The sequence below is a fragment of the Protopterus annectens genome, chromosome 4.part1 (assembly GCF_019279795.1).
Source record: "Protopterus annectens isolate FY-2018-M chromosome 4.part1, PAN1.0, whole genome shotgun sequence".
Taxonomy (NCBI): domain Eukaryota; kingdom Metazoa; phylum Chordata; order Ceratodontiformes; family Protopteridae; genus Protopterus; species Protopterus annectens.
Genome location: NC_056734.1, coordinates 703,697,996 through 703,723,456, shown reverse-complemented (window position 1 = coordinate 703,723,456; position 25,461 = coordinate 703,697,996). Strand labels below are relative to the sequence as shown.

Sequence of the window (25,461 nt, the reverse complement as noted above, 5' to 3'; positions counted from 1 at the left end):
GTTTGTATGTATGTGATGTGTGTTAGGGGAATGTAGAGTGTGTAGTGGTGGGTTTAGTGTCTGTCTCTTTAGTGTGACCTCAGAGTTAGTAAGTAGCGGGGGGGGTGCAGCCCCCACATGGAAGGTGCATGGGGGCTTGCCCCCCTGCTTATATGTAGGGTAGGTTCGTGTATTTGTGTTGTGTTTGTGTGTGTTTTGTTTGTTGTTGTGTGAGGAGGAAAGGTGTATGTGTGTTTGTGTGGTGGATGGTGTATTTAAAAGTCGCAATTTTGAATTTCGTGCTTTTGGGGTTTCGGTATTTTGAATTTTCGGCTTTACAGTCTCGATATATTGAAATTCGAGATTTCAGTATTTTGAGATTATAAAGTCAATCCAGTTAGGTATCTTCTCATTCTTATGATTACTTGCCTTGTATTGTTTCCACATTCATAGGAGACCCTGGAGTACACAAAAAGAAAAGTCTGAATTGCAGAAATACTGTTGTCTAGCAGTTAAAGCAGAGGATTAAGCCTCTGAAGTATTAATGTGATGTTTCTTATAACCAAAGAGTACAGGGCTTGAGTCCTTCCATCTTCATTTGCCTGTTGTGTGACTGAGCAGTAGGTGGACCTCCAACCATTAAGACTGAATGCCTTGGAGTTACTGTGCATTTTCTTTTGAAAAGGTGACTCCTTTTTCTGTCAGTACATAGTGTGAAGTGAACCAAGTGCAGGGAAGGGTGAGTTTTCTGTCTTCCTGATCAACTTGCAGCAACATCAAAAATAGAGAGAGAGAATTTCTATGTATTTCATAAGATTTAGTGATATGTGCTAAAATAATCACAGTATTTTAGCACATATCACTAGTAATAATTAGTAAAGTTCAAACAGTTAATTCCAGGTACTTTTTGTATTGTAGAATACATTTCTTGATTACGATATTAGCAACATTGTTATCAACAACTTTTCTTACTGTTGCATTTGTTAATTTCTTCCATGTAGAAGTTAGTTAAAATGTATTGCATTTACACACACACACACACACACTTTATCGTACTTTAGTTCTGCGTTGGTAGTACAGCTGTTCTGAAAAGTAAAACAAGTAAATCACTTATTTCCTAGTGGCATGGTCTTGAAAGTAAACTTGGGGGACTATGCAGTCAGAGCACCTTCTAAGTTACTCAGCACTCATTAGACCCATTATAGAGTACAATGCCCCTTTTGGAATGTACCTCACAAGACATCTGCAGCAGCTGGAAAGGCCACAGAAGTACCTCACAAAGAGGATTACTGGCCTCAAACAGATGCCCTACACTGACAGTCTCAAAAAACTCCAGCTTTACTCTGTAGCATATCGCCTACTCTGAGGAGATCTCTGCCTTAACATATAAAGCTATGTTAAACCCAGAGCTGTTGGACATGCTACACCTAAAGAAATTCCAATCCCTAGGGACCTAAACCTTGTCACCACAATAAATGGGACATGCTGGAGGGATGGATTCCTGTCCCAGAGATTTCCTATACTCTGGAACAAGCTTACCCATCTATGTCAAGCAAAGTTCCTCATTAGCACTCTTCAAGAAATATCTTGATGAGTGAATGGGAAATAGGAACTACACCCCAGGGATCACTTATGTGGCTCTGCTCGACAGGGGCACAGGAAATTACCTTTCTTGGGTGGCGTAAGCCAGGGAACCTTGTTGGCTAGGCTTACTTGGGCCCTTGGGCTGATAGCCTAGTACCTACCTATGAACCTATGATAATTTCAGTAGCTAACTGGAACCATCTAGTGGGATGAGCAGTGAAAGAATTGTAAGTTAATGTAGTTGACTTGGAAGCATTCACCACTGAAAACGGAAGATGAAACATCTACAAGTTAAAAACATCAAAAAGGATCATACTTATATAATGCCAGTTTTTTTTTTTTTTCAATTAAAAGCTGAAAACTTCTGCAAGGCAAAAAAGCATTACTATGTAGAGATACTGGCTGTACATGTTTGTTTCAGTTAAAAATGCTTTAAGTAGACAAAACTGTGAGCACTCTAGATGAAACATTATAAACAGTCTGCAGTAGTTTCTGTTTTGAATGGTGAAGGAGCATCATAAACAGTAGGCAGTGGCTTCTGTTTCGAATGGTGAAAAGTATATTAAAAAGACAATCTTTTTCATTAAAGCTGTTTAGAGAAAACTTCAGATGAATTGTTTGACTGGTGAATGTTAAAGAAGAATTTGTAGTTTAGACTTAACAGTTATTTGTTGCTCTGATCATTGGAATATTTAAGCGGCAAAGTTTAATTAACAGAAAATATAAAGGAAATAATTGATCTTTTTAATTTTGTTGTGAAGACATCGCCCACGATCTCGTAGCCGGAGTAGTGAGAGGTCATCTCGGAGGAGGAGTCATAGCTGGTCCCGTGAAAGGGAACGACGTAAAGGCAGAGATAAAGAGAGGGCAAGAGAAAAGGAAAGGGAGAAAAGCAAAAAGGAACTTCACATTAGCAAACATGGGTAAGTGGCATTTGTAAAAGTGTTAATGGATAATTTGCAGGCTAAAGAGAGCTTAGGTGCCTTTTAGATAGGACTGGTAGGATGATTTGTAAGTAATAAAGTACTCCACTGTGGGAGGTTGTATCCCTTCTTATGTATGTCTACACAGAGTGAAGTTAGCCACTTGAATGGAATGCATTTCACTGTCCAAATTCAAGCACTGAAGTCTTTAGTACCGGAAATGTGAAGCCGGTTAGTACCGTAGTTAATAGTGTTTTAAGAGATTGTTGTCGTTTTCTGTTTTTTCTAAGTAAAATAACGCAGTCCTTTCAGTAATTACAATGTGAGTTTTCACTGCTGTGTTCTTCAATTATTTATCCACAGACTACCTGCTAATTTTACATGTATTTGGCATGTTACAGCTTTTTTCTAAATATTCCTTGTGATCTAGTCACAGTTACTTATTTACAGATATTGCAGACAAGTCAAATGCCGTAAGATTCTGACAATGGGCCTTTTGGGATATCTTTCTACAGTAGAATTTTCTAAGAAAAACAAGCAAACTAAAGTACACACACACACACACACACACACACACACACACACACACACACACAAGTAATAGCTTGTGGAGCCTCTCATGTTTGTCTGTATGGCGAGAGCTGGGGGCAATGAGTAGTGTGCTTAAATTTGCTTAATCAACACATAGGCATGCTGTACAGAACCAAGTACTATTTTACCACTGTCCCACACCCAGAAGTGCTAAGATGAACCTACTAATCAAAGTTTAGTTTACTTGGTGCTGTAAAATGAACTTTATATTTCACCACTATGTAAACTTTTGATGAGTTCATATGAGAACATTTTGTACTTGCCAATAATTTCCCTTTCAGCTTTAGTTTGCTTTTTGCCCTTGTGTTAGCTGCATATGCAGTTGTATAAGTTAGATGGAGACTCAGTTCATAGGTGGATAGTATGGAATTAGTCACTAAGGCCATTAAGAGCCTAGCCAAAACACCCCTTGGGTAAAATAAATAAATAAATAGCAATGCTTTCCTCATGTGTCCTGGAGGCCAGGCAGGATAAACCTGGGGGATTTGTATTTGGTATAGGTTGTGAATGCTTTATCAGTTGGTCAGTAGTGTGTATTTTGTGCTTTTGTTATGTTTAATTAGTTGAATATTTTGCCTTTGAAGTCACTGGGAGAGGTTGCCTGCACTTTTATATTTATGTTTTTGTTTTGTGGTTGAATTTAGTGTTTCAGTCATTGTGTGGTTTAGTTATATTTTTGAAGGCTATTATAGTCTTTGATGGTTTTCAGCTAGTCTTATACAATGTGTTGGTTAAATATTTAATGTTAAGTTGTCTATCTCGCCTTCATTCTTGCTCATTGGGTTCGGAGCCGATCCTCGGCTCCAACTCGGCCATCTTCAAAAGCTCAAGAACTGCTTACTGGCTCGAGGCCCCCCCTATATCCCATGATGCCTGGCGCTAGATACCCAGATCTCATTTGCCGCTTCTGCTACGAGGTTGCATTTACTGGCTCAGGTCGTATTTTTTCTCTTTATTCATAATATTTAGGACTTTTTTGTACTTTATTAGATATACGCTTATTGTCATAGCCTAGCTGTAGGTTCTGTGGTAGTTTGTTAGTGTTAATCCCCCTTAAAACTTGTTTTTTCCTTAGAGAGTTTTCCTCTCCTTCCCCCACTCCCGTTTGCCTTTTCAAAGTAAGCCGTTTTAGTTAGAGGCTTATCATTGTTTTATTTTTTAAGGTAGACAAAAGTTCATTAGAAATTGTGGTAGTTTGTAGGTCTTATATAGTGTGTGTGCTGTTAGGGTGTGGGAACTTGTGTGGTTTGTGTATATTTTTTTCCAGTTACCTACTCTCCATTATACTTGTTCTTTGTATTTGATTTTCCTTCACAGGAATGTCTAAAGGCACAAAAGTGTCGGGATTCAAGAAGTGTGACTCATGCTGTCAGAAAATGTCTCTGACAGATGGTCACACTTCTTGTGCCTACTGCTTGGGCTCCCTACACCTGCAGGACTCTTGTTCGGTGTGTCACAGCTTTAGTCCAAGAGTCCTGCAGGAGCATAGGAATAAGCTTATCCTTAGGGGTTTGCTTAAACCTGAAGGATCACCGGCCAAGACTCAGTCAGTGAAACCTTCTAGGCCATCGAAGCCGTCGGCTCCCAGCTCGGAGCCATCGCCGGGTATGGCTTCTGCTTCAACTTCGGTTCCAGACTATCTCTACGTCAGCTTCGGCTCCGACTGGAGTCGAAGTACCTATCTCTCATTTGGCCCCGACTCTTCCGTTGGAACTGCCAGGGAGTCGAAAACGCTCCGGGTCACCATCCTTGGAGTCGATACACTCGTTTCCAGGATAACCCTTACTTCAATCTGAGCATAGTCATCGGTCCCACTCTTCTCGGTCGTCTAGGCTATCTGACCATGATTTGGAGAGAGTGGTGAGCAGGCTTTTAAAGTCGCAGGCCCTGGCAAAAATGCTATCCAGCCCCCCTCATCAGGGCTTGGCTCTACCTGTTTCTTCAATAGTTCCTCCTTCCACTCATCCCTTGAGTTCTGAGCTGGAGCATGCTGTGGCTGGAACAGTGGGTCCATCGGCGACAATACCTCCCCTTTCGGTTCTGTCGTCAGCTCCGATCTCTTCCATGGTGCCGTCCTTGGAAGGATCTGGGTGCCGGGACTCCCTCGTCAGCTCCAAGGGGGCGAGTGGCATCGGACCCTTGTCTGACCCCGTTCTCCCTCTCGGATCTTCGGCGCAGGTGAGTTCGGAGCCTTCTCTGGTATCGGGAAGGGGCGCCTTCGAGGTCATGAGGAGTGTGCTGGCATCTGAGTCAGCATTACGGTCAGCCTCATCGGTGCCTGCTCCTGCCTCTGCCCCATCTCCAGACCCCAAGCGTAGAGAACAAGCGCTCCAGGGCACCCTATTGGGTGTATCTTCCTCTTCCAAGGCCTCCCTCGTTCATTCAGAGGAGACCCTCAAAAGAGGAAATGCAAGAGGAAGCATGTTGACTCCCCGGAGTCTGTCACTTCAGATACTGACTTGGAGGAGTCGGAAGGGTCCCCGAGATCCCCCTCTGAGGATGTCTCATTCTCAGACATCCTTGAAATCCTTAGGCAGAGGGGGAACTGGACTACCCTTAACCCTTCCGAGGATGAGTCGGTATTCCTGGATGCGTTTGGTTCCCGATCTTCCACCTCCTGGGTGTCTCCGCCTTTCGATCCACTGATGTCGGTGGTGGCTCGAAAGGCGTGGTCAGCTCCAGACTCAATGGAACCAACTCCCCGTAGGCCCACAAAATTCATCACTGCCCCTCAAGACAAGCAATTTCTGACCAAGGGTGTTCCCGTTGATGCCATGGTGGTAGCAGCGGCCACTAAAAAGGAGTTGGCTGAAACTTCTTCATCTGTCCATCCCCCTAATAAGGAATCTAGGACGATGGACAGATATGGGAAGCGGATGTTTTCCTCAGCGACCTTTTCCATGAGGTCTCTGAACTATTTGTGCCATTTCACCCGCCTTCAAAGGGATCTCCTTAAAGAACTAGGAGATACCCTTCAAGATCCATCAGCTGCGGAGGCTCAGGCTAAGATTGCCTCCCAGCTGGCGACTCTAAATTCTGTCGAAAACTCCTCCATGCGGCTCATCTCTTATGCAGCCGATGGAGCGAGTAGGGCCGCAGGCACTGGTGTGGCTTTGAGGAGACACGCTTAGATGCGGTTATGCAACTTTGCGGAACCCTTCAACGCGTCTTTCACCAACACCCCCTTTGATGGTTCTGCTCTGTTTGGACCACAGGTGAAGGATACCCTTACCAGATGTGAGCAGGAAGGCAAGACTCTCTCTGACGTTGGAGTCTGTTTTTCCACTCCCTCAAGACCGTATCCCAAGGGTCAGAAGAGTGGGAAGTTGTGGTTCCGGAAATCCCAGGGAGCCGTGCCTGACACACGTGGAGAGTTCCCCTCCAGGGACAGAGGAGGGAACAACAATAGATGCCGCCCTAGGGGCAGGGGGGGTCTGCAAAATCAGGGCCAAAGAGAATCCTTCTCTGACAAGCCCTTCCAGCATCCCTGAAGTGCTGCCCGACTGTCCACCTTCAGAGGCAGTCGGGGGAAGATTATCACTGTACCCAAAAGCCTGGCAAAGTATAACACAAGACAAATGGGTACTTTCTATCATATCCGAAGGCTACAAAATCCACTTCTTTCGCACTCCACTCTTTTCCAGCAAATCCCTTCCAGATGTTCCACCCAATCTAAGGGATCAAGCAGTTCAAGAAATTTCAAAACTGCTAAGAAAAAGAGCCATCCAGTCAGTCCCAGCAGACCAACAAGGATCCGGAACTTACTCAAGGTTCTTTTTGGTACCAAAAAGACAGGGGACTGGAGATCCATTCTGGATCTCAGCAAACTAAACAGGTCTGTTCAAAGAATGAAGTTCTGGATGGTCACGCTACAGTCCATTTTACCCTTTCTGGGTCAGGGCAATTGGATGTGCTCCATAGATCTTCAGGACGTGTACTACCATATCAAAATGCACAGATGCTCCAGAAGATTCCTCCGCTTCCAGCTAGGAGGCAGTCATTATCAGTTCAGAGTGCTGCCCTTTGGTCTCACCACAGCCCCCAGGGTGTTCAGAAAATGTTTGGCAGTAGTCACCGCTCACTTGAGACGGCAAGGATTCCAGGTGTTTCCATATTTAGACGACTGGCTCCTTACTGCAACCACCAGGCATCACCTGCTGTGAGCCAGAGACTACACCATCCAAACGTGCTCCACTCCAGGCCTCACAATAAATTTTGAAAAGTCTGCATTGTCACCTTGTCAATCTATCACCTTTATAGGCACAAATTTAAACACAAAGGACATGTCAGCGACTCTCCCAGTAGACAGAGTGTTAGCCATTCGATGACATGTGCAGGTCTTATTAGGTTGCAGAAAGATTCAGGCCAGATTTGTCCTAAAAACATTGGGTCTCATGGCAGCAGCTGTAATACTAGTCCCCCTTGCACGTTTTCACATGAGAATTCTTCAGTGGATGTTGTTCACACAATGGTCCTTCCAGCAACTCCCAATGTCTCACATGATAATGATCTCACAGTCATGCAAAAAACAACTTGTTTGGTGGATGGTTTCCCCATGATTACACCAGGGCAGACAATTCGTTCTTCCTCCTCCAGTAGCTACGGTGACCACGGACGCCTCCCTGATTGGGTGGGGGGGCCATTTTCAGGGCAGAACAGTCCAAGGCACCTGTCAGCCTCACAAGTACCATCTGCATATCATTGTCTTGGAGATGAGAGCTGTGCTTTTAGCGTTGCAAGCTCTTCAGAACTCTCTTTCCACCGGGACCATTGCAATTCAAACAGACAATATGCATCAACAAGCAGGGCGGAACCAAGTCATACCCCTTATGTCGAGAAGTACTCAGACTTTGGCAGTGGGCGATCTCTTCCCAGCGGTTTCTGATAGCAGCGCACATCCCTGGGAAGTCCAACGTTATAGCAGACAGGCTGAGCAGAGCAATTCTCATGCCTCATGAGTGGTCTCTCAATCAGACTGTGGCGGACAAAATCTTCTGCAAATGGGGTCAGCCTTGCTGCACCCTTTTTGCCACCCCCTTCAACAGCAAGTGCAACAATTTCTTCTCTCTCCTCCCTCTTCCCGGACACCTCCCCAGAGACGCTGTAGTTCACGATTGGCCCCAGGGACTTCTTTATGCATTCCCTCCATTTCCCCTGATTCCCAAACTAATTCAGAACGCTACCACATTGGGAAGCTACCACATTGGGATGATCCTCATTGCTCCTTGCTGGCCTCGACAAATTTTGTTCCCTTTCCTGCATCATCACCTTCTGGAGCAGCCCTGGACCCTGGACCCAATTCCAGACCTTCTGATCCATCAATTGGGCGGACTCACCAATCTCTTCAATCTCTCCAGCTCACTGCTTGGTTTCTCCACTTCCGACCTTAGCCAGGCTTCCCAACATCTCCCATTTGGTGCATGAAATCATCTTATCCTCGCATAAGTCGACCACTAGAAAAACTTATGCTAGCAAGTGGAAATGGTTTTTCTTAAATTTCTAGCAGAACTTTTTCAAACAGGATCCTCTTCTGCCACGATTAGAGTTCAGCTAGCTGCAATTTCAAACTTTCATACGGGCCTATCTGATTCCAGCATCATGTCCCATAAGCTTTGTAAAGCCTTTCTTAAAGGGACCACTCTACTCAGGCCCCCAGTAAGAGATCCCCCGCCTCCGTGGGATCTGAATTTGATTTTAGCTTCCCTGATACTGCCCCCCTTTGAACCGGCAGCTTCCTGTTCCTTGAAGTTTCTTTCTTGGAAAACCCTTCTTCTGGTCGCAGTTACGTCAGCCAGAAGAGTTTCTGAACTTCAGGCTCTTTGTGTTCGTCCTCCTTACCTAGTTTTTCACAATGATAGAGTTTCTCGTCAGACTAACCCTTCCTTTCTTCCAAAGGTTACTTCTGATTATAATTTGAATCAGTCCATTGAACTACCTGTGTTCTTTCCAAATTATTCCAACAAGGCAGAATACAAGTTACATCAGTTGGACGTCCATAGACAAGTACGCTTTTACTTGCATAGAACCAAGCAAATCAGAAAATCAGACCAGTTGTTCCCATCTTACGCTGAGGGAAAACAAGGCATACCAGTGTCAAAAGTCACCTTATCTAGGTGATTGACTTCTACTATTACTTTTATATATCAGTTAAGAAATAAAGAGCTTCCTGCTAAACCCAAACGTCACTCCACCAGAGCTCTAGCTACTTCTGTGGCTTTTCAGGCCAGATTGCCAATGGAAACTATTTGTGCAGCAGCTACATGGGCTAATCCACATACATTCATTTCACATTATAAGCTGGATGTGGCTTCCAGAAGCAGAGCTGATTTTGGTTCCACTGTTCTGAAGAGTCTGTTCCAATGAGCCACCTAGGATTGAGGTGCTAGGGACGCTGTCCCAACCAGCAAGAATGAAGGCGAGATAGACAACTTAACATTAAGAAGTTATGTACCTACCATAACGTTCCATGTTAGTTGTCTTCTTCTTGCCTTCTTTCTTGCGTCCTACCCTCCATCCCCCTATCCTAGTAGACCGAGAAGAGTTCCTTAGGTTTGTTGATCACTATCTGAGTCTTCTCTGGCTATTACTTCTGACTGTCAGTCTCTTCAGTAGGTTCCTGTATCCTGCTAAATTTACTGTATTATTATAATTGTTATTATTATGTCTGTAGTTAGGTTACCAAACAAGATCCGGGTATATAGTGCCAGGCATCATGGGATATGGGGGGGGGGGGCCTCGAGCCAGTAAGCAGCTCTCGAGCTTTTGAAGATGGCCGAGTCGGAGCCTAGGATTGGCTCCGACCCCAACCAGCAAGAAAGAAGGCGAGAAGAAGACGACTACCATGGAACGTTATGGTAGGTACATAACTTCTTATTATCTTTATCCTATAAATGTAATTTTACTGATTAGCAACTCAGTTTTGTTATATGTGCGTCTTTCGGCTTTTCCCGGTTAGGGGTCACCACAGCAGAACTCTGGTCCGCTAATGACTGACAGTAGATTTTTACGTGCCGAGTTGCCAGCCCTGACGCACAACCTTCAATGAAGCTGTGCCAACTCACGCATGTCTCCACACAGAAGACGCTTTAGCTGAAAATCAAACCGGACAACGTCTTACTGTGAGGCGACAACGCTACAGCACCACCACCACCGCAGTACGTATACATGTACGTATATATATATATATATATCTATATATATATTTTTTGAGGTTTTCTTTCCCAGATCTGCACTGAAAAGGGACTATTCCCATTTGGACTATCCCAGTAAAAATGCAAATAAAAAAATACTTTTGTTATATTTTTTGGATTGTAATTTGTGAGGAAGTCGATCTGGCTTAGTTTTTGTTTTTTGTTAGGCTGGTGTAATCTATTTATGTATTTTTACTCTGTCGTATTTGTAGCCTAGTATTCGCTGACCTTTGAGTTGCTGTTTTGGCTACCCATTCATTCCCCATTGGGATGAGAGCCACCAGATCCCCTTTGTTAATCTGTCACGCAAGAACTAGCGGAAACATGGCCATCACCCATGCAGTAATAAAGGGAGTTTCCTGTAGTTCTCTAACCTCTCTTCGTAGTGGTTTTCCCCAACATCACTGGACAAACCACCTGTGCACCTACCCAGGAATGTACATGTTTCTACACGCAGCCTGCAAGGGCTACCATCATTGGCTCAGGTTGCCGCATCTGTCCTTGACTGGTGACCTGCTTCTTGCAGTGGATGTTTGTCTCCACCCCAGAGAGGTAGATCCACAGATCAGGAGTCACTAGTTCCCTCTCACTGATAGACGCTGCAATAAAAGGTCACATCTGTCCCCCCCTACCAGCTCTTCTGTTACACAAGCTGTTATTTGAGCTCAGTTTATCAAGTTTACAGTCTGGGATTTATCTCTTTGCACCACTGAGCCAAGGATAATTTGTAGATTTTTTAATACACACACACACACACACACACACACACACACACACACACACACACTCTTTATTAAACTGACTTTTGACAGTACAAGGTGAGAATAATCATGCATTCGCACGAGCACACACATTTTACCATCCCATATTTCAAAAGGTTATCGAGTAGAGGTGACACTGAAGGGATAAACTAAACAGTCAACAGCAGAAATGGTCATTTGGTCACAAGCCAGGACTCACACCAGAAGCACCTTAAAGTTTTTGGTGTTTATCTTCAGACCTGGGTAATTTCCAACAGTAAATAATTTACTGAGATATGAACTTTATGAGCAGTAGAAAACAACTGCTCATTGTAGGAATTAAAAATCCCCCACCCTCAAGTCTGACTCAGGACTCTGATTTGAGCAAAACAGAGAGAAGATTCAGAATTGCATCAAATTGTGAATATTAGAAGAGAGTTAGCCACTGCAGATATTGTCTGGAAAAGAGCATAATGCAAAGGATTGCCACTAGTGCCAGTGCTCAGCTCAACCAAGAAGAGGACACTGAGAAAACTTAAGTACTTCATTAACTCCTTGAAGATGCCACCTGTGCAGGATGTCCTGCATAGTGATTGACTAGAAAGCCCCTCGAGGGATCCCCAGGTCCTTGATAGATTAATAGATTAACTTGAGAAAGTAAGGGAGTTGGGAGCCAGATACTGGTTTAAACATCCTGTTGTAAAGTCCACCCACTAAGCATCCTTGTATTCCTTGCTTGTTTCAAGTTTCCTCTCAACTAATAAGTAGCATCAAGCTTACACCTGCCATTGACTGAAGATGAGAAGAGCATACAGTATGCACCCCTGACAGTTATTTCTGGGTGCCTGTACCAACTCATGCAAATACAGACACCCAAAGCGCATATCTCACCTACCTTCTTCTTTGGAGCAGTCCCTCAAGTCCTTAGCAAGGATTACATTTAGGATTAAGGAGTCTCTTCCCCATATCCACTGAGACTCTGTAACTATGTTTGAGAAGACTCCCTTGGGTCCTCCTGCAGTAGTTGTGCTGGTGGTGATTGCCCATACATTGAGATGTATGCTTCTTGACCTTTGTCTAATGGGACTTATCTTCATGAGTGTAGGCGCATGCCATCAGTGAAAATGGTTTGATGCTAGAGCCTGACCCGTTACAGGCCTGTCATGACACAGCACTACCATTGGTTTGTACTTTCCCATGACAGTATCTCTTCAGTTAATAGCAAGCATTCTGCTGTCATCCACTCATTGCCTTGTGTAATCTTGAACCTATAACCTCTCTCTGGAGCAAAGTGTAAAGAGGGATTAATGTCCTTTTAAGTCTGTTGAGAATGGGATTTGTATGGATTTGTGGATTCTCATCCCTGCATGGGCAGGGGTAGAAGTGAGACCTGCTTTTTCTATAGCCCCTGTTTAAATTACCATTTCTTTAGAAAGATGTTTAATGTCATGAACTTAGGATCATAGAAAGTTACTAGAATTTTGGCCCTGAGGCCCTTACAAGCCTAGCTAAGAATTTAGCCATGTTCCAACAAGTCAGCACTCTATGCCACTGTCCAGCAGGGACATAGGTGGAATCTCAGGGCTGTATTTTCTGTTCCCCATCCAATCCCAGGTTGCACTTAAAAAGATTTAATGAGGTACTCAGCTTTAGGTGGAGAGGGGAGTCTATTCCACAAAAGGGGGAGTATCTGGGACACATTTGTTTCGCCAACAAGTCCTATTGATGTCACAGACCAGGTTGAGGTCTCGCGTGCGGGTTACTCGACTGGGGCTTGACTTGTGAATATGCAGCAGTCCCATCAGAGTGGAGTCTGAGATTGCTTTGTATGCCAGACAGAGGTCACCTCTGAGGAGTCTGTAGGAGACTGAATAGATGGACAGGAATTTTAGCATATCTATGTAGGGTAGATGTTTGAGGGCCCTGGATTCTCTAGGTGAGGAATCTCTGTGGTCTCTCCAGCTGCTGCGTGTGCATTGCGAGGTACATGCTGAAAGGGGCATCGTATTCAATAATCGGTCTTGTAAGGGAAGGATACAGGGATGTTATGACCACCTTGTCCCTGGATGAGATACCATTACTAATGGGGTGGGCCATGTAGAAAGCTTCCCATACATTGGAGGCAATATGGTGGTCAAAAGTCAGTTTGCTATCAACCTGAGTTCCTAAGTCCCTCATGACTGATTGTGTGCGTAGTGCCTTATTATCAATGTGATAATTTGTGGGGATGTCATTCTCCCCAAAAGGGATGATGATGCATTTTTTGGCATTCAGTTTGAGGCCATGTTTCTGGCATCAGTCATTTGTTTGGGTTGACATCCTCTTGGAGGATGTCCACATCACTAGGGGAAGTGATGACTGCACCCACCTTGCAGTCATCTGCAAACTTGGTCAGCCACAGCCAACTAGATTTGCCCTGCACCTCTGAGAACTATATCCCAAACAGCAGAGGCCCCTAAGACCAATCCCTGGGGTGCACTGCTTGTTACAGGTCTACTACTTGAAGTGGCTTCCCATATTTTCACTACGTGGGTTCTATCAGTAAGCCAGTTTGCTTACCCATCTGGTAACATATGGATTGTTGCCTAGTTGATAGAGTTTATCTTGATAGATTAGAAGAGGTCCAGATAGGTGGAGTGGGCATCTTGAGTCAGAGTTGGCGACCTGTAGCTAGCTATGATTTGAATAGGGGTCTTGTCAATTGTTAATTGTACCTGGAGCATTTTCTGTGCATCATACTGTTTGACCAGCCTAGAGGTGTGTATGTCTTTTATATATATATGTATATATATACATATACATATACATATTGCAAGTCTACCTCCTTTTGTTTTGCTGCCCATGGCTTGGGGTCTGAATAAATGATAGGATGAGTAACCTGGTATGGCTGGGGTGCTCTCCACAGTTTTGAACCAGGTTTCTGTGACCGCACAAATGTCAGCTTCTTCTGGGGTTAAGAATGCTTGCAGTGAGTGCAGTTTCATGTTTAGACTCCTAGAGTTTAGCAGCATGACCTTTAATTTATGTTTTGATGAAATGTTCATGTTGGTAGTTTTGACCTCATGGCATTGCCTAAAAAAGGCACTATGGAGAAGGCAAAAGCCTTTGCTAGGAGCCTGAAGTTAAAGGAGACAGATGCAGGCCATCTTTGGCAAAGCATCCATGGCATGTCAATCATGTCATCCCAGGCTGTCAGGTACTGGATCCTCTTTGAATGATACCAGAAACTAAGCCAGTTGTTAGTCAGTCATTTTCTGCTTGCATTGGGGCATCATTCTGAGTGATGGTAGAATGCTGCTTAAGGCTAGGGACATACCTGCTTGGGACACACACTCAATGAGCTCGATCATGTCTCTCTTCATATAGTCCAGGGAGGTACATCTCAAGTCATTCACTCCAGCATGGATTATGACAGAGTTATAACAGTACCTGTTGAGAGACTTGAGTTCATTGGTGATATGGCAGATTCTGGCACCTGACAAACAACTGTGACTTTTTCCTTATCCAGCCTGGTGAGGGGCACATCTGTGTGTCTCACAATGGAGTCTCCTATGACTAATATGTTGGGTTTATATTTAGGTCTTAGTGGCTGTGAGACACAGGTGTGTGGACTATGTGTGGTGATGTTCATCGTGTTTCACTGTTGCAGTCATTACACTTGGGTTATCCTGCTGGCAGGCGACCCGAGTTCCAAAGTCTTGGTCTGGCATCATTTGCTGTCGCCTCTTCCCTGACGTCAGTGCGCCAGGGGTATAAAAGATGCAACCGACGCCATTTTCTTCAGTCTTTCTTGCCGCGCGGTGCACGAAGCAAAAGTAGTTCGCAAGTGCCGGTCAGCCGCCTCCTGAGATTTTCAAAATTGAGTTTCAGAACTGAAGTCTTCAATAAGGCTAAGTACCCCGTTGGGGAAAATTTTTCTTGCTCCAGACCGATGTCAGTAAAAGTTAATAATTGTATTTCTTGTGGGAAGCAAATACCTCATAAGGACTTTCACTCTTACTGTATTCCTTGCCTAGGCCCTGACCACGACATTACCAGTTGTCGGTTTTGTGCTAGATTCAATAAACGCACTATTAAACGTCGGTTTGATTTTGCTTTACATTATTTTGGCTGAAGGTTTAATTACATAATGCCGTCGGGACAACCGACAACCGGAATATATAAAAAACGCAAAGACAAAGAAAAAGACAAGCATCCGAGGTCCAAAACTGACGAAGGCTCTTCTAGGCCAGTCGCCGGTTCTCAGTGAGGCACTTCGCAGCCCCTGACACCCGCTACCTCAGAGTCACAGGCCGTAACCGACAGCCACGTGGAGACACCGAGGCCTGTGGAAACTCAAGGTATTGGGCCTACAGAAACTATTCCCTCAGATGGGTCTGGAGGCGCTGAGAAGGCACCGGCTTCTGAGGGTGTTTTCAGACTTTCACAGCTTACAATTAAGCCTACTACAGCAGCAAAGGCAAAGTCAAAAACACCATTAAAGACAAGGAAACAACTACAGCATTCTCCAGAACAGTCATCTACGCCAAAGAAACAGATGCTTAAAATGGCTGAAGACCTAATTACTTTAATCAGGGGTTCCCATCCCCCTTCTGACAAAAGGCCTAGGCAAGACACTGACTATGATTCCTCTGACCAGGTTTCCATTTCCTGTGATTCTTCTTATGAACAGGGATATTCTCTCCCTTCCTATGAGGACTCTGATGCAGAAGAGTCTATACCTTTAGCCTCCCCACCTGAGGATTATTCTTTTGAGGAAACCCTGCACACCATGAGGGAGCATTTCCATTGGGAGAGCCAAGATTATTCAGAATCGAAGAAAAGGCTCAGAGACTTTCTTTTATTGCCTCAGCAAAAGCCCCTGGCTATCCCCCCTGTGCTTGATATTGTGGATGATGTTTTTTCTGAATCCAGTCTGTCCCCCGATTCTTTAACCCCTGCACCAGTCAAGCCAGACAGGTACTACAGGGTCCCTGACTCTCATAAATTTCTTTACAAAAACCCCGCTGCAGACCCAGGGGTTAAGGCTTCCACTGCTAAAAATCCTGTCCCTTCAGATAGGAATTCCAGAGCACTGGACAGATGGGGGAAAAAAGTTTACACTTCTGCTACTTTAGCTGTAAGGGCTTTAAACTGCCAGTTTCACATGATTAAATATCAACAGTACCTCATGTCATTGTTAAAACAGAAAATGGTTTCAAATTCAGAAAGTCCTGACAGTAAGGAAATGCAGGATTTATTGCATGCAGTTGAACAAGTGGGAAAGCATACTCTGCAATGTGGTTTTGATTCATTTGAGGCTTCTTGTAGAGCAGCAGTTACAGGCTCTGTTATTTGAAGGCATGCTTGGTTGAAAGAACAAAGTTTACCTGATCATGTTAAAGTAAAATTATTGGATGCTGCACTACAGCATGATACTTTGTTTGGTGTTAAGGCAGAAGAGGTGTTAAAGAAAATGGAGGATAAAGCAAAATCAATTCAGACAGTGAAAGATTTCTTACAGGTTCAACCACCTAGATTTAGCAGAAACTTGCCTTCAAAAAATTGGTCCTTTCCCGTGTCGGACAGGCCACAAAGAGGCAGATACAGACGCCCAAGAGGCAAATCTCAGCCCCAAGGCTCCTACAGACCTAAACAATGAGGTGCTTCAGCCCCCAAAGGAGAGGAAGATAAATCACAACCTTATAGGAAACAGTCCCAATGACTTCCCTCTACAAATGCCAAGCACTTACCTTTTGACAGCACCCCTAGGGGGAAAGCTAGCACTTTTCTCAAAAAATTGGCACATGATCACCCAGGACCAATGGGTGCTGAATATTGTTTCTCAGGGTTACAGGTTCCACTTCCACACACTTCCAAAATCAAAAGGTATGCCAGACCTGCCACAAAACCAATGGGCAGAGGCACAAAAGCAGATTGCTGCTCTTATGGACATGGGAGCTATTCAAAAAGTTCCACAGCAAGAACAGGGACAAAGATTTTACTCAAGACTTTTCTTAGTACCCAGAAAGGACAAAGCCTGGAGACCAATACTGGACCTGTCAATCCTAAATACTTTCCTGGATGTTCCAAAATTCAAAATGTTAACACTACAACAACTTCTGCCCATGCTGGGCAAGAAGGCTTGGCTAGTTACTTTGGACCTCAAGGAGGCATACCTGCATGTCCCAATCAGACAATCTTGCAGAAGATACCTTAGATTCATAGTAGGCTCAATGCATTACCAATTCTCTGCACTGCCCTTTGGCTTATCTGCTGCGCCCAGGGTCTTCACAAAATGCCTGGCACCAGTAATTGCATTTTGCAGACAAAAAGGAATTCAAATATATCCCTACTTGGACAACTGCCTTATTCAAGCAGATAGCAAGGACATTCTTCTAAAGCATCTGGCGTTTGTAAAAAGATTACTAATTTGCCTAGGGTACACAGTAAACGAAAAGAAATCAAAACTAGTGCCCTCTCAAAAGATAATATTCCTGGGTGCAAGCTTAAATACAGCTGCCCAGATGGCTTATCTCACGCCAGACAAACAAAGGCAACTGACTCATTACTTTCAAATGATGGCAACAAAAACCCAGCTCCCTGCAAGAAAAATTCTGCAGGCCTTGCGCTTCATGGCATCCTGCATTCTACTAATTCCATATGCAAAACTGCATATGAGGAAACTACAATGGTATCTAAAAAGTGTTTGGACTCAGCATTGTCACAGCCTGGAGACAATCATTACTTTAATTCCCTGCCTATAACAGGAGTTTCGATGGTGGTCCCAGGCCTGTCACCACAACAAGGGACATTCTTTCACCTTACCTTTGGCCAGGCAGACAATAACAACGGATGCATCGGATTATGCCTGGGGGGCACATATGGCAGGAAAATGTATTCAGGGCACGTGGCCCAATGAACAAATGCATCTTCACATCAATCAAAAAGAGATGCTAGCTGTACAGAATGCCCTGACAGCTTTCAAGGACCTACTACATCCAGGACAACTATTAATAAAGACGGACAATACCACAGTTATGTGGTACATAAGCAAGGGGGCACACATTCCTACCCCCTATGCAGGCAAGCCATGACTTTGTGGAACACAGCACTGACCTATCAAGTTCATCTGCAGGCACAATTCCTGCCAGGAACAAAAAATACACTGGCAGACTAAGCAGAAATCTCATGGACCTTCACGAATGGACGCTAAATCCACAAGTGTTCAGCATGATAACGAGGAAATGGTGACGCCCAGACATAGATCTTTTTGCCTCCCCTCACAATTATCATATACAGAAATTTTGCCCAAGAACTTATCACTCTTAAGCATGGAAAGTGGATGCTCTATCTTTCAGCTTGAAAGGCCTGACAGTCTATGCCTTCCCTCCAATGCCTCTTCTTATCAAAGTGCTACTAAAATGCAGACAAGAAAGGCCAAAAATGATCCTGATCGCCCCAGGCTGGCCACACCAGCACTGGTACCCAATCCTAAAGAACTTGTCTCAAGACTCAGCTTGGCTTCTGCCTCAAATTCCTCATCTTCTGACACAACAAAATAATCAGATTCTGCACAGTCAACTCAGAACCTTAAACCTGGCAGCATGGTGGATAATGTAGCCACTCAGACTGCACCTCTCTCTAAAGCTGTTATGGATGTCATTTTAGAAGCCAGGAGGCCCAGCACTAGGAAATCTTATGCAGAAAAATGGAAGAGATTCTGTGCTTGGAACCAGGCGCAAGGGCTCGAACCACTTGTCCCTAATATACCTCAGATTTTACAATACCTAACTGAGATGCTGGACAAAGGCTTATCTTTTTCATCTATTAAAATCCATGCCTCTGCCATTTCAGCCCATTACAATATGGAACCTCCTATTTTTTCACATCCTCTACTACGACAATACCTCAGAGGGGCAAAAAATATAAGACCCCCCCCCCAAGGAGAGCACCAGTACCAACTTGGGACCTCAATTTTGTTTTAGAAAAACTCACACTGCCTCCTTTTGAACCAGCCAGCACAGCTGTTCTAAAATTCTTATCATGGAAAACTGCTCTGCTCCTAGCAATAACTTCAGCAAGAAGAGTCTCAGAGTTAGAGGCATTAATGGCTGTGGAACCTTTCCTCATTTTTCATCAGGTCAGGGTTTCTCTAAGGACCAACCCAACATTCATGCCAAAATTGGTCTCCAATGTGGCTTTAAACTTTTACCCAAATCCCCAGAATAAAGGGGAGAGACTTCTGCACACTTTGGATATACACAGACAGCTACGATTCTGTTTGGACAAAACAAAAGCTTGCAGAAAAACTGAGCAACTGTTTGTAGCCTATGCTGCAGGATCACAAGGAAAGCCCATTACAAAGCAGACAATCTCACAATGGATAGGACACTGCATCCGCTTCTGTTATGCACAACATGGCAAATCAGTGCCTAAGGGCATCAGGCCTCATTCTACCAGAGCAGCAGCCACTTCAGCAGCTTTCCTCAGAGGTGTACCAACCAAAGACATTTTAGAAGCTGCAACCTGGAGCTCAGTGCACACTTTCACCAAGCACTACCACTTACCTCTCTACTCTAAATCCAGAGCAGACTTTGCCACTGCAGATCTGCAGGGCCTGATAGCCTCTCCAAATCCAATTTAGACCCAGCTGCCCAACCTCAGCTTTGGGATTCTACCCAAGTGTAATGACTGCAATAGTGAAACACGATGAACATAGTACAATTGTGTACCTACCATAAATGTAAATGTTCGAGTGTATTCACTGTTGCAGTCCAGGTTACCCACCCACCATCCCCCCCCCTTTTTTTTTCATTGCAGGGACTTTTCTGTACTTCTCATCTCTATACAACCTATGTGGTGTATTTTCTTGTAGATGAAGTAAATGTTTATAGTAATATATGCATTTGTTTGGCATATTTTTATATTTTCAGCCTTCCTATCTGGGGGCACTTGACATCTGGGGCAAGAAAAACTGAAGAAAATGGCGTCAGTTGCATTTTTTATACTCCTGGCGCACTGACGTCAGGGAAGAGGCGACAGCAACCGATGCCTGACCAAGACTTTGGAACTCGGGCCGACTGCGGGTCGCCTGCCAGCAGGATAACCCAAGTGTAATGACTGCAACAGTGAATACACTCTAACATCTACATTTATGGTAGGTACACAACTGTACTTTGTGGGCAGTGGAGTTTGTGTGCGTTTATGCCTCTGAGGTCTCTCTTGTTTGGGTATGCTTTTGTTGAGGCCCTCCTCATATGTGAGAGTGTGTTGTGTAGATGTTCTTCGTGTTTCACTGTTGCAGTCATTACATTTGGGTGTGGGTGGTGGTTGAGGTGTGGTGGTCATGTTGCCAACCTTTTCAGCATCAGATATACTGGTTTGTGGGGGAGAGAGCAATGGCACTAGGTGCTTGATGTATTTGGATCTCTCTCAAATTATGTTCCTAGGTGCTAGTAGTAGAGGGTTGTCCATGTTCATGAGGCAGTTGCTACTCTGTCTCAGGATGTCCATATCGACCAGAATGGCAGGAGAAAATGTAGGAAAATTCCCATCCATATTGTCAGAAACTGAAAGAGCTAAGAGGGAGGAAGGTCTACAGGTAGTACTACTAGATGATAACACAAGTGCTACTAAGGGGAAATTTGTAGCTGGAATACCTCAAAAAGGGTTAAAAATTATGCAATTGAAGCTCTGGGCTGCAGACCTATATCTAGACAATGCTACTCAATTTTAAGGTTAAGAACTCAGTAAGAAAAAACTCACAGTGATGCACAGATTAATCACGTATAGTCAAAAGAATAGAACTAGCAGTATGAAGAAATACAATTAAACAGCAATATAATGCAGTAAAATGCAGTTAAACAGTAATGAATTGCATTATATAGCAATGACATATAGTTAATCCGTAGATTGTTTTGAAACAGTAGCTCACAAATCACAGCAGTAACAGCACAAATAAAGCAGCGATTCAGTAGAATGCTGTCATCAATTTAGTGACGCTGCCAACAAGCAGTAACAAGTACAGCAATCAAAATGCAGTTGAACTCCTAAGCACAAGCAGCAAAATGATGTAGAAAGAGGTACATTTTTTTAAGGAGAAAGTGAAGAGACATAAGATAATGAGATAATTCAAGGTTCAGAAGTTAAAGGGATGGGCCTTTACTAAGTTCTCACTATAAACAGTAGAATGAGCTGATGTAATGTGACTGGGGGAGTGTCCAGTATCAGCTTTATACAACAGGCAGACAACTCAAAGCCACCAAGACTTAAGTCCACCACAACAGCTGGGCAGGTGGTTTGGTCAAAAAAAAATAGTTGCACAGATATACAGTAAAACAGAAGTGCAGAAACAGTTAAAAATAAGCACTTGTCTTTTTCCAATATCACAGCAGAGCACTGCAGCTTTGAACAACTTGAGCAAATAAGTACAACTGGTTTAAAACACTGGCTATTAAAGGCAGAGAAACAGAAACCAGCCCAATTATCCAATAAAAACCAACAGTGTTACAGGAATGCTTCTAGCTAGATCAGACTAGACTATTTTTTCTGCCACAAAGACAACATCTAGGCCTCTCTAGACAAAAGATTTCACTACAAGATCAAAAGGTCACAAACAGTAACAGATATTTAGCTGTAACAGCTGAAACTTTGGTTTGGCCTGTGCCTTCACTGCCTTACCTGCAGAAATGTTTTAGTAAGCATCTGGACAAGAAAGTTTAGGATTCTTCAGTTATCTCTCTCCCCCATGGAGCTTGTCTTCAAGGATGTCATATATGCAGCTTGGAAGTATGTCTGGATTTATGTTCTTATACTCCTAAGAAGACAGGTGCCATCTATAGACACTTGATGGTGGAGAGACATCCTGACTTTGCATCACAGGACAGAGTTATGTGTAATCTATTTTATTCAGTATAGGTCTCAGAGACTTAGTGCCATTCCACTTCACTGCCTGTTCAGGAATCTAATGCTTTGGATATGATAACCAAGAGGGCTGTTTTATACCATCTTGGGACCATGGTCTCTTATTTTCTTTCTCACCTGTCCAGGTTATTTTCCTCACCAGTAGACCAGGTTTTGGGAATACTGGTAGGCCTCCTCCATTTGGGTTCATGAAGTCTATGGAAATGCCCCTTACCACTGTTCTGCATTAGGCTTTCACACAGTCTGCTGTAATTTTGCACTGACACTGTGACTAGGACAGCAGGACTGAGAGATTGTCTGTCCTAACTGGTGTGGTTAGTCAGCTTTGTGTCAAGGATAAACTCAGGCAGACTACTCTGGATCCTACTTTCCAAGCTGCTGACAACTTCATAAAGCCTCACAGAGTATAGTACAGATCTCAAAAAGAGAAATAAGGCATTGACCACTTTGAATGGGTCTTTTGACACCACAGGTTTGTAGGTGGGTACTAGGCTAATAACTACTGGAGTCTTTTTAAGCCTAGCCATGGCTTCTTCATGTTTGTTTTGATCTGACCATTATCTGAGAATTCAGCTCCCCTCCCCCTAGTAGAATGTAGAAAAGGGAAGGCTGCCAAACAATGTTGCATGCTTAGTTGGTATCATGTCTCCTGTGAGGATGACTCAACCTGTGCACCAGCCAGAGTCCTGACAGCCATCCAGGGCCACCTGCAGAATGACAGTTTTCTGAGGTGACCCAGCTTGGGGAGTTATCTCTATGGAGTAGTGGGTTCCAGACCTATAGTCATGATTGACTGCACTGTAGAATTATTTCGTCCTACTGTAGAAAAACCTCCACTCTAGGAGCATGTGGTTTTCTCAGAGCTCTTAGAGTAGACCCAGCTTTAATTTAGAAGAAGGTTGTAGAGTCTTTTCCTCACTCAAATAAAGAAAAATGTTCCATTTTGTGCATTTCCTTGTTCAAAACAGGTTAAATAACATATCTACCTCCTTAGATGGGCCTCAAGGAATTTTTCTTTTGTGCAGATAATTATACGTTATATTTCAGATGGTTTCTTTCCTGGGTGCAAAGATGGTGATGCTGTTAAGCAGTTTGTTGTGCGAGTTGTGTACATGAGATTCCTTTAGTTCTCCCTGGGTGTGCTTCACTTCCAGGATGCAGTGTTGTAGTTAGGTCTTTCCTCCGCAGTCATTATGTTTGCCAATGTTTGGACCATGGTAGGAAAGGCCGTGCAGGCCCACATCTGCATGATAGGCTCCAAATGGCCCCATCAAAGATCTTGCTTAATAATATTTGTGATGCCCCTCCTCTGGACAGTGATCAAGGAGTCTCAGTCCTCACCACTGACACAAGTGGAGAAAGTTCACTTTGAGAAAGATAGACACAGTGTTTTCTGATGCAGTTCTCTGCACCAAGTGCAATTTGCACACTCTAGTCCTGGGGCTGGACTTTCTCTCCAGGCCCCAAATAAAACTCCCCACTGACCACTACAGAGCCAAGTCCTCCACCACCCTCTCTGTGAAATCAGTGCTCTCCGTGTCCTGTTCGAAGTAGCTGTCACACACACTGTCTTGAGATTTGGATTTTCACACACACATACCCCTGGGTAAGTCTGGCACAGCTTACCTTCTCTGTCATCTCTACCCAGACTGTAATGTAGATTTACTGCCACCAGAACACTTGAAGCTAGCTACTTTAAGGCTGTTATAAGGGTACCCAATCACACTTGGTAAAATTAATACTTATACAAATGGTAGTGTTAACCAAGCAGAAAGACTTTCAGGAATGTGGAGCCACATTGCCGTTAAATAAATGCAAGTACTCTCAAAAGGTTAAATATTTTCTAAAAGGCAAGCCGCACTGAAAGGTTAGATATATTTAATAATAAATAATAAAAAAAATGAAAATACTGAATATTTGTTTACAATAAAGACCAGAGTTTTAATCACAGGAAATATAAAAAAAAACACCACGGATGGAAAGACTCAGACAGATACAGAAAAAAACTACATTCAGCTAATCTCACTATATTTTCCTAACTGACTGAAGAATTAGTGTTCCCTATTTACTTACTAAAGCAAGGCAAGATGAAGGTGGATTAGTGTCTGAAGGTGGATTAGTGTCTTTGTCATGTCCCAAAAACAGAGTGCATTTATCCCATTTCCTACTAGTATTCAAATGCAATTTTCAGTGCTGGCTACAGAATGACATCACATCTAGTCACCTGACACTGTGGTTTCTACACTGCCTCCTAACTAGAAACTGAGCCAGGATCTGGCACTGATGTGTCATAATACACACACAGAACTTTAGCTAAGATTTATTACAGCACCTGGAAACAGCAAAACAATTCCAACACTTCCACCTGTCCCACATTCACTAACAAGGTATTCTCTGGCAGCATTCAGACCTGTGAGATAAAACCTTTATAGCCTAAACCAAGTAATTTAATTTCAGGCTATTTTTCTTAAGTTTAGCTAGGCTGAGCTTAACCCCTTCCCTTCTAGTATCCTCTTTTAAAATGTATATATTTCATCAGTTGAAACAATACAGTCTCACATACATGTTTATTTCTTTTCTGTCTTGCATGACCCATTTTTAACACAAGAAACTTTACAAATACATTTTTAACACAAGCATCTGTACAAATCAGTTTGATATTCAAATGACATATAATTCTCTACATAACTCCAACTAGCTATGCCGGCATATGTTATACATGCACTGCCCTACTCTCTCTGACACAGCTGGCACTACCTCACATCAGCCCACTATTCCTAGCTTGGGTGCTCTTATGATTGCAAGCACTTGGGGTGGAGGTGTGGCTTGGAGTGTAGGAGTGTCCATAAACTGAAAGAACTCCCTTCCAGTCCTGCCTTAAGGGATTGCCTTAATTGGGGCAGAACTAGGTCCTCTTCAGTTGTAGTTTTTGACTATATGAAGTATTTCAAAGAAGTTGTGGCTTTGGCAGACTGGATCAGAGCCTCTTATACCTCTTGGTACTTATGACAGTCACAGTTTTCTTCATACTGCTTGCATACTTGACTCTTAAGGCGTGGGATTGGTTTGTGATTTATCTGTGCATACAAAGCCACTGTACCCAGTTGGACTTTGTCACTGGACTGCATTTTGGTAGAATATTCCTACTTGGCTGAATGCTGTCCTTCCCTTCCTGTAGCAAAATCATCACAGATTGAAAAAAAATGTTCATTTGACTGTTGGATCGGACAGCTCACTTTTGCTCATCTTCTGTTAATCAAAAATGTATCCACTGACAACAGAGGTGCCACATAAACCAGATAGAGTTTTTGCCAGTATTTGTGGCCCTAAAGGCTCTGAAAGAGGATATAAGATCTCATCATGCTCAGGTTGAATAACTAGGCCTTGATATAGTCCATGCGTAAACATACTGTAAAGATATGCGAAGGCTGCCAGCCTAAGCTAGATAGAATTTTGTAGATAATTTTATGTCTTTGTAAATATTAATAAAATGCATAGGCTTGTTCTCTTACATGTGAGAAGACTGTATTGGATGTTGAAATGTAACAG

General features: G+C 43.5%; 1 protein-coding gene across 1 annotated transcript in view; it reads left to right on the top strand.

Annotated features, from left to right (window-relative positions):
• The window catches only part of RSRC1 (arginine and serine rich coiled-coil 1), a 3,250,950-nt gene that overhangs the window by 937,854 nt on the left and 2,287,635 nt on the right, over positions 1-25,461 (top strand). Inside the window, exon 4 of the mRNA XM_044070481.1 lies at positions 2,325-2,486. Coding sequence (XP_043926416.1) covers positions 2,325-2,486 — 162 coding nt within the window. The remainder of the gene's footprint in view (positions 1-2,324; positions 2,487-25,461) is intronic.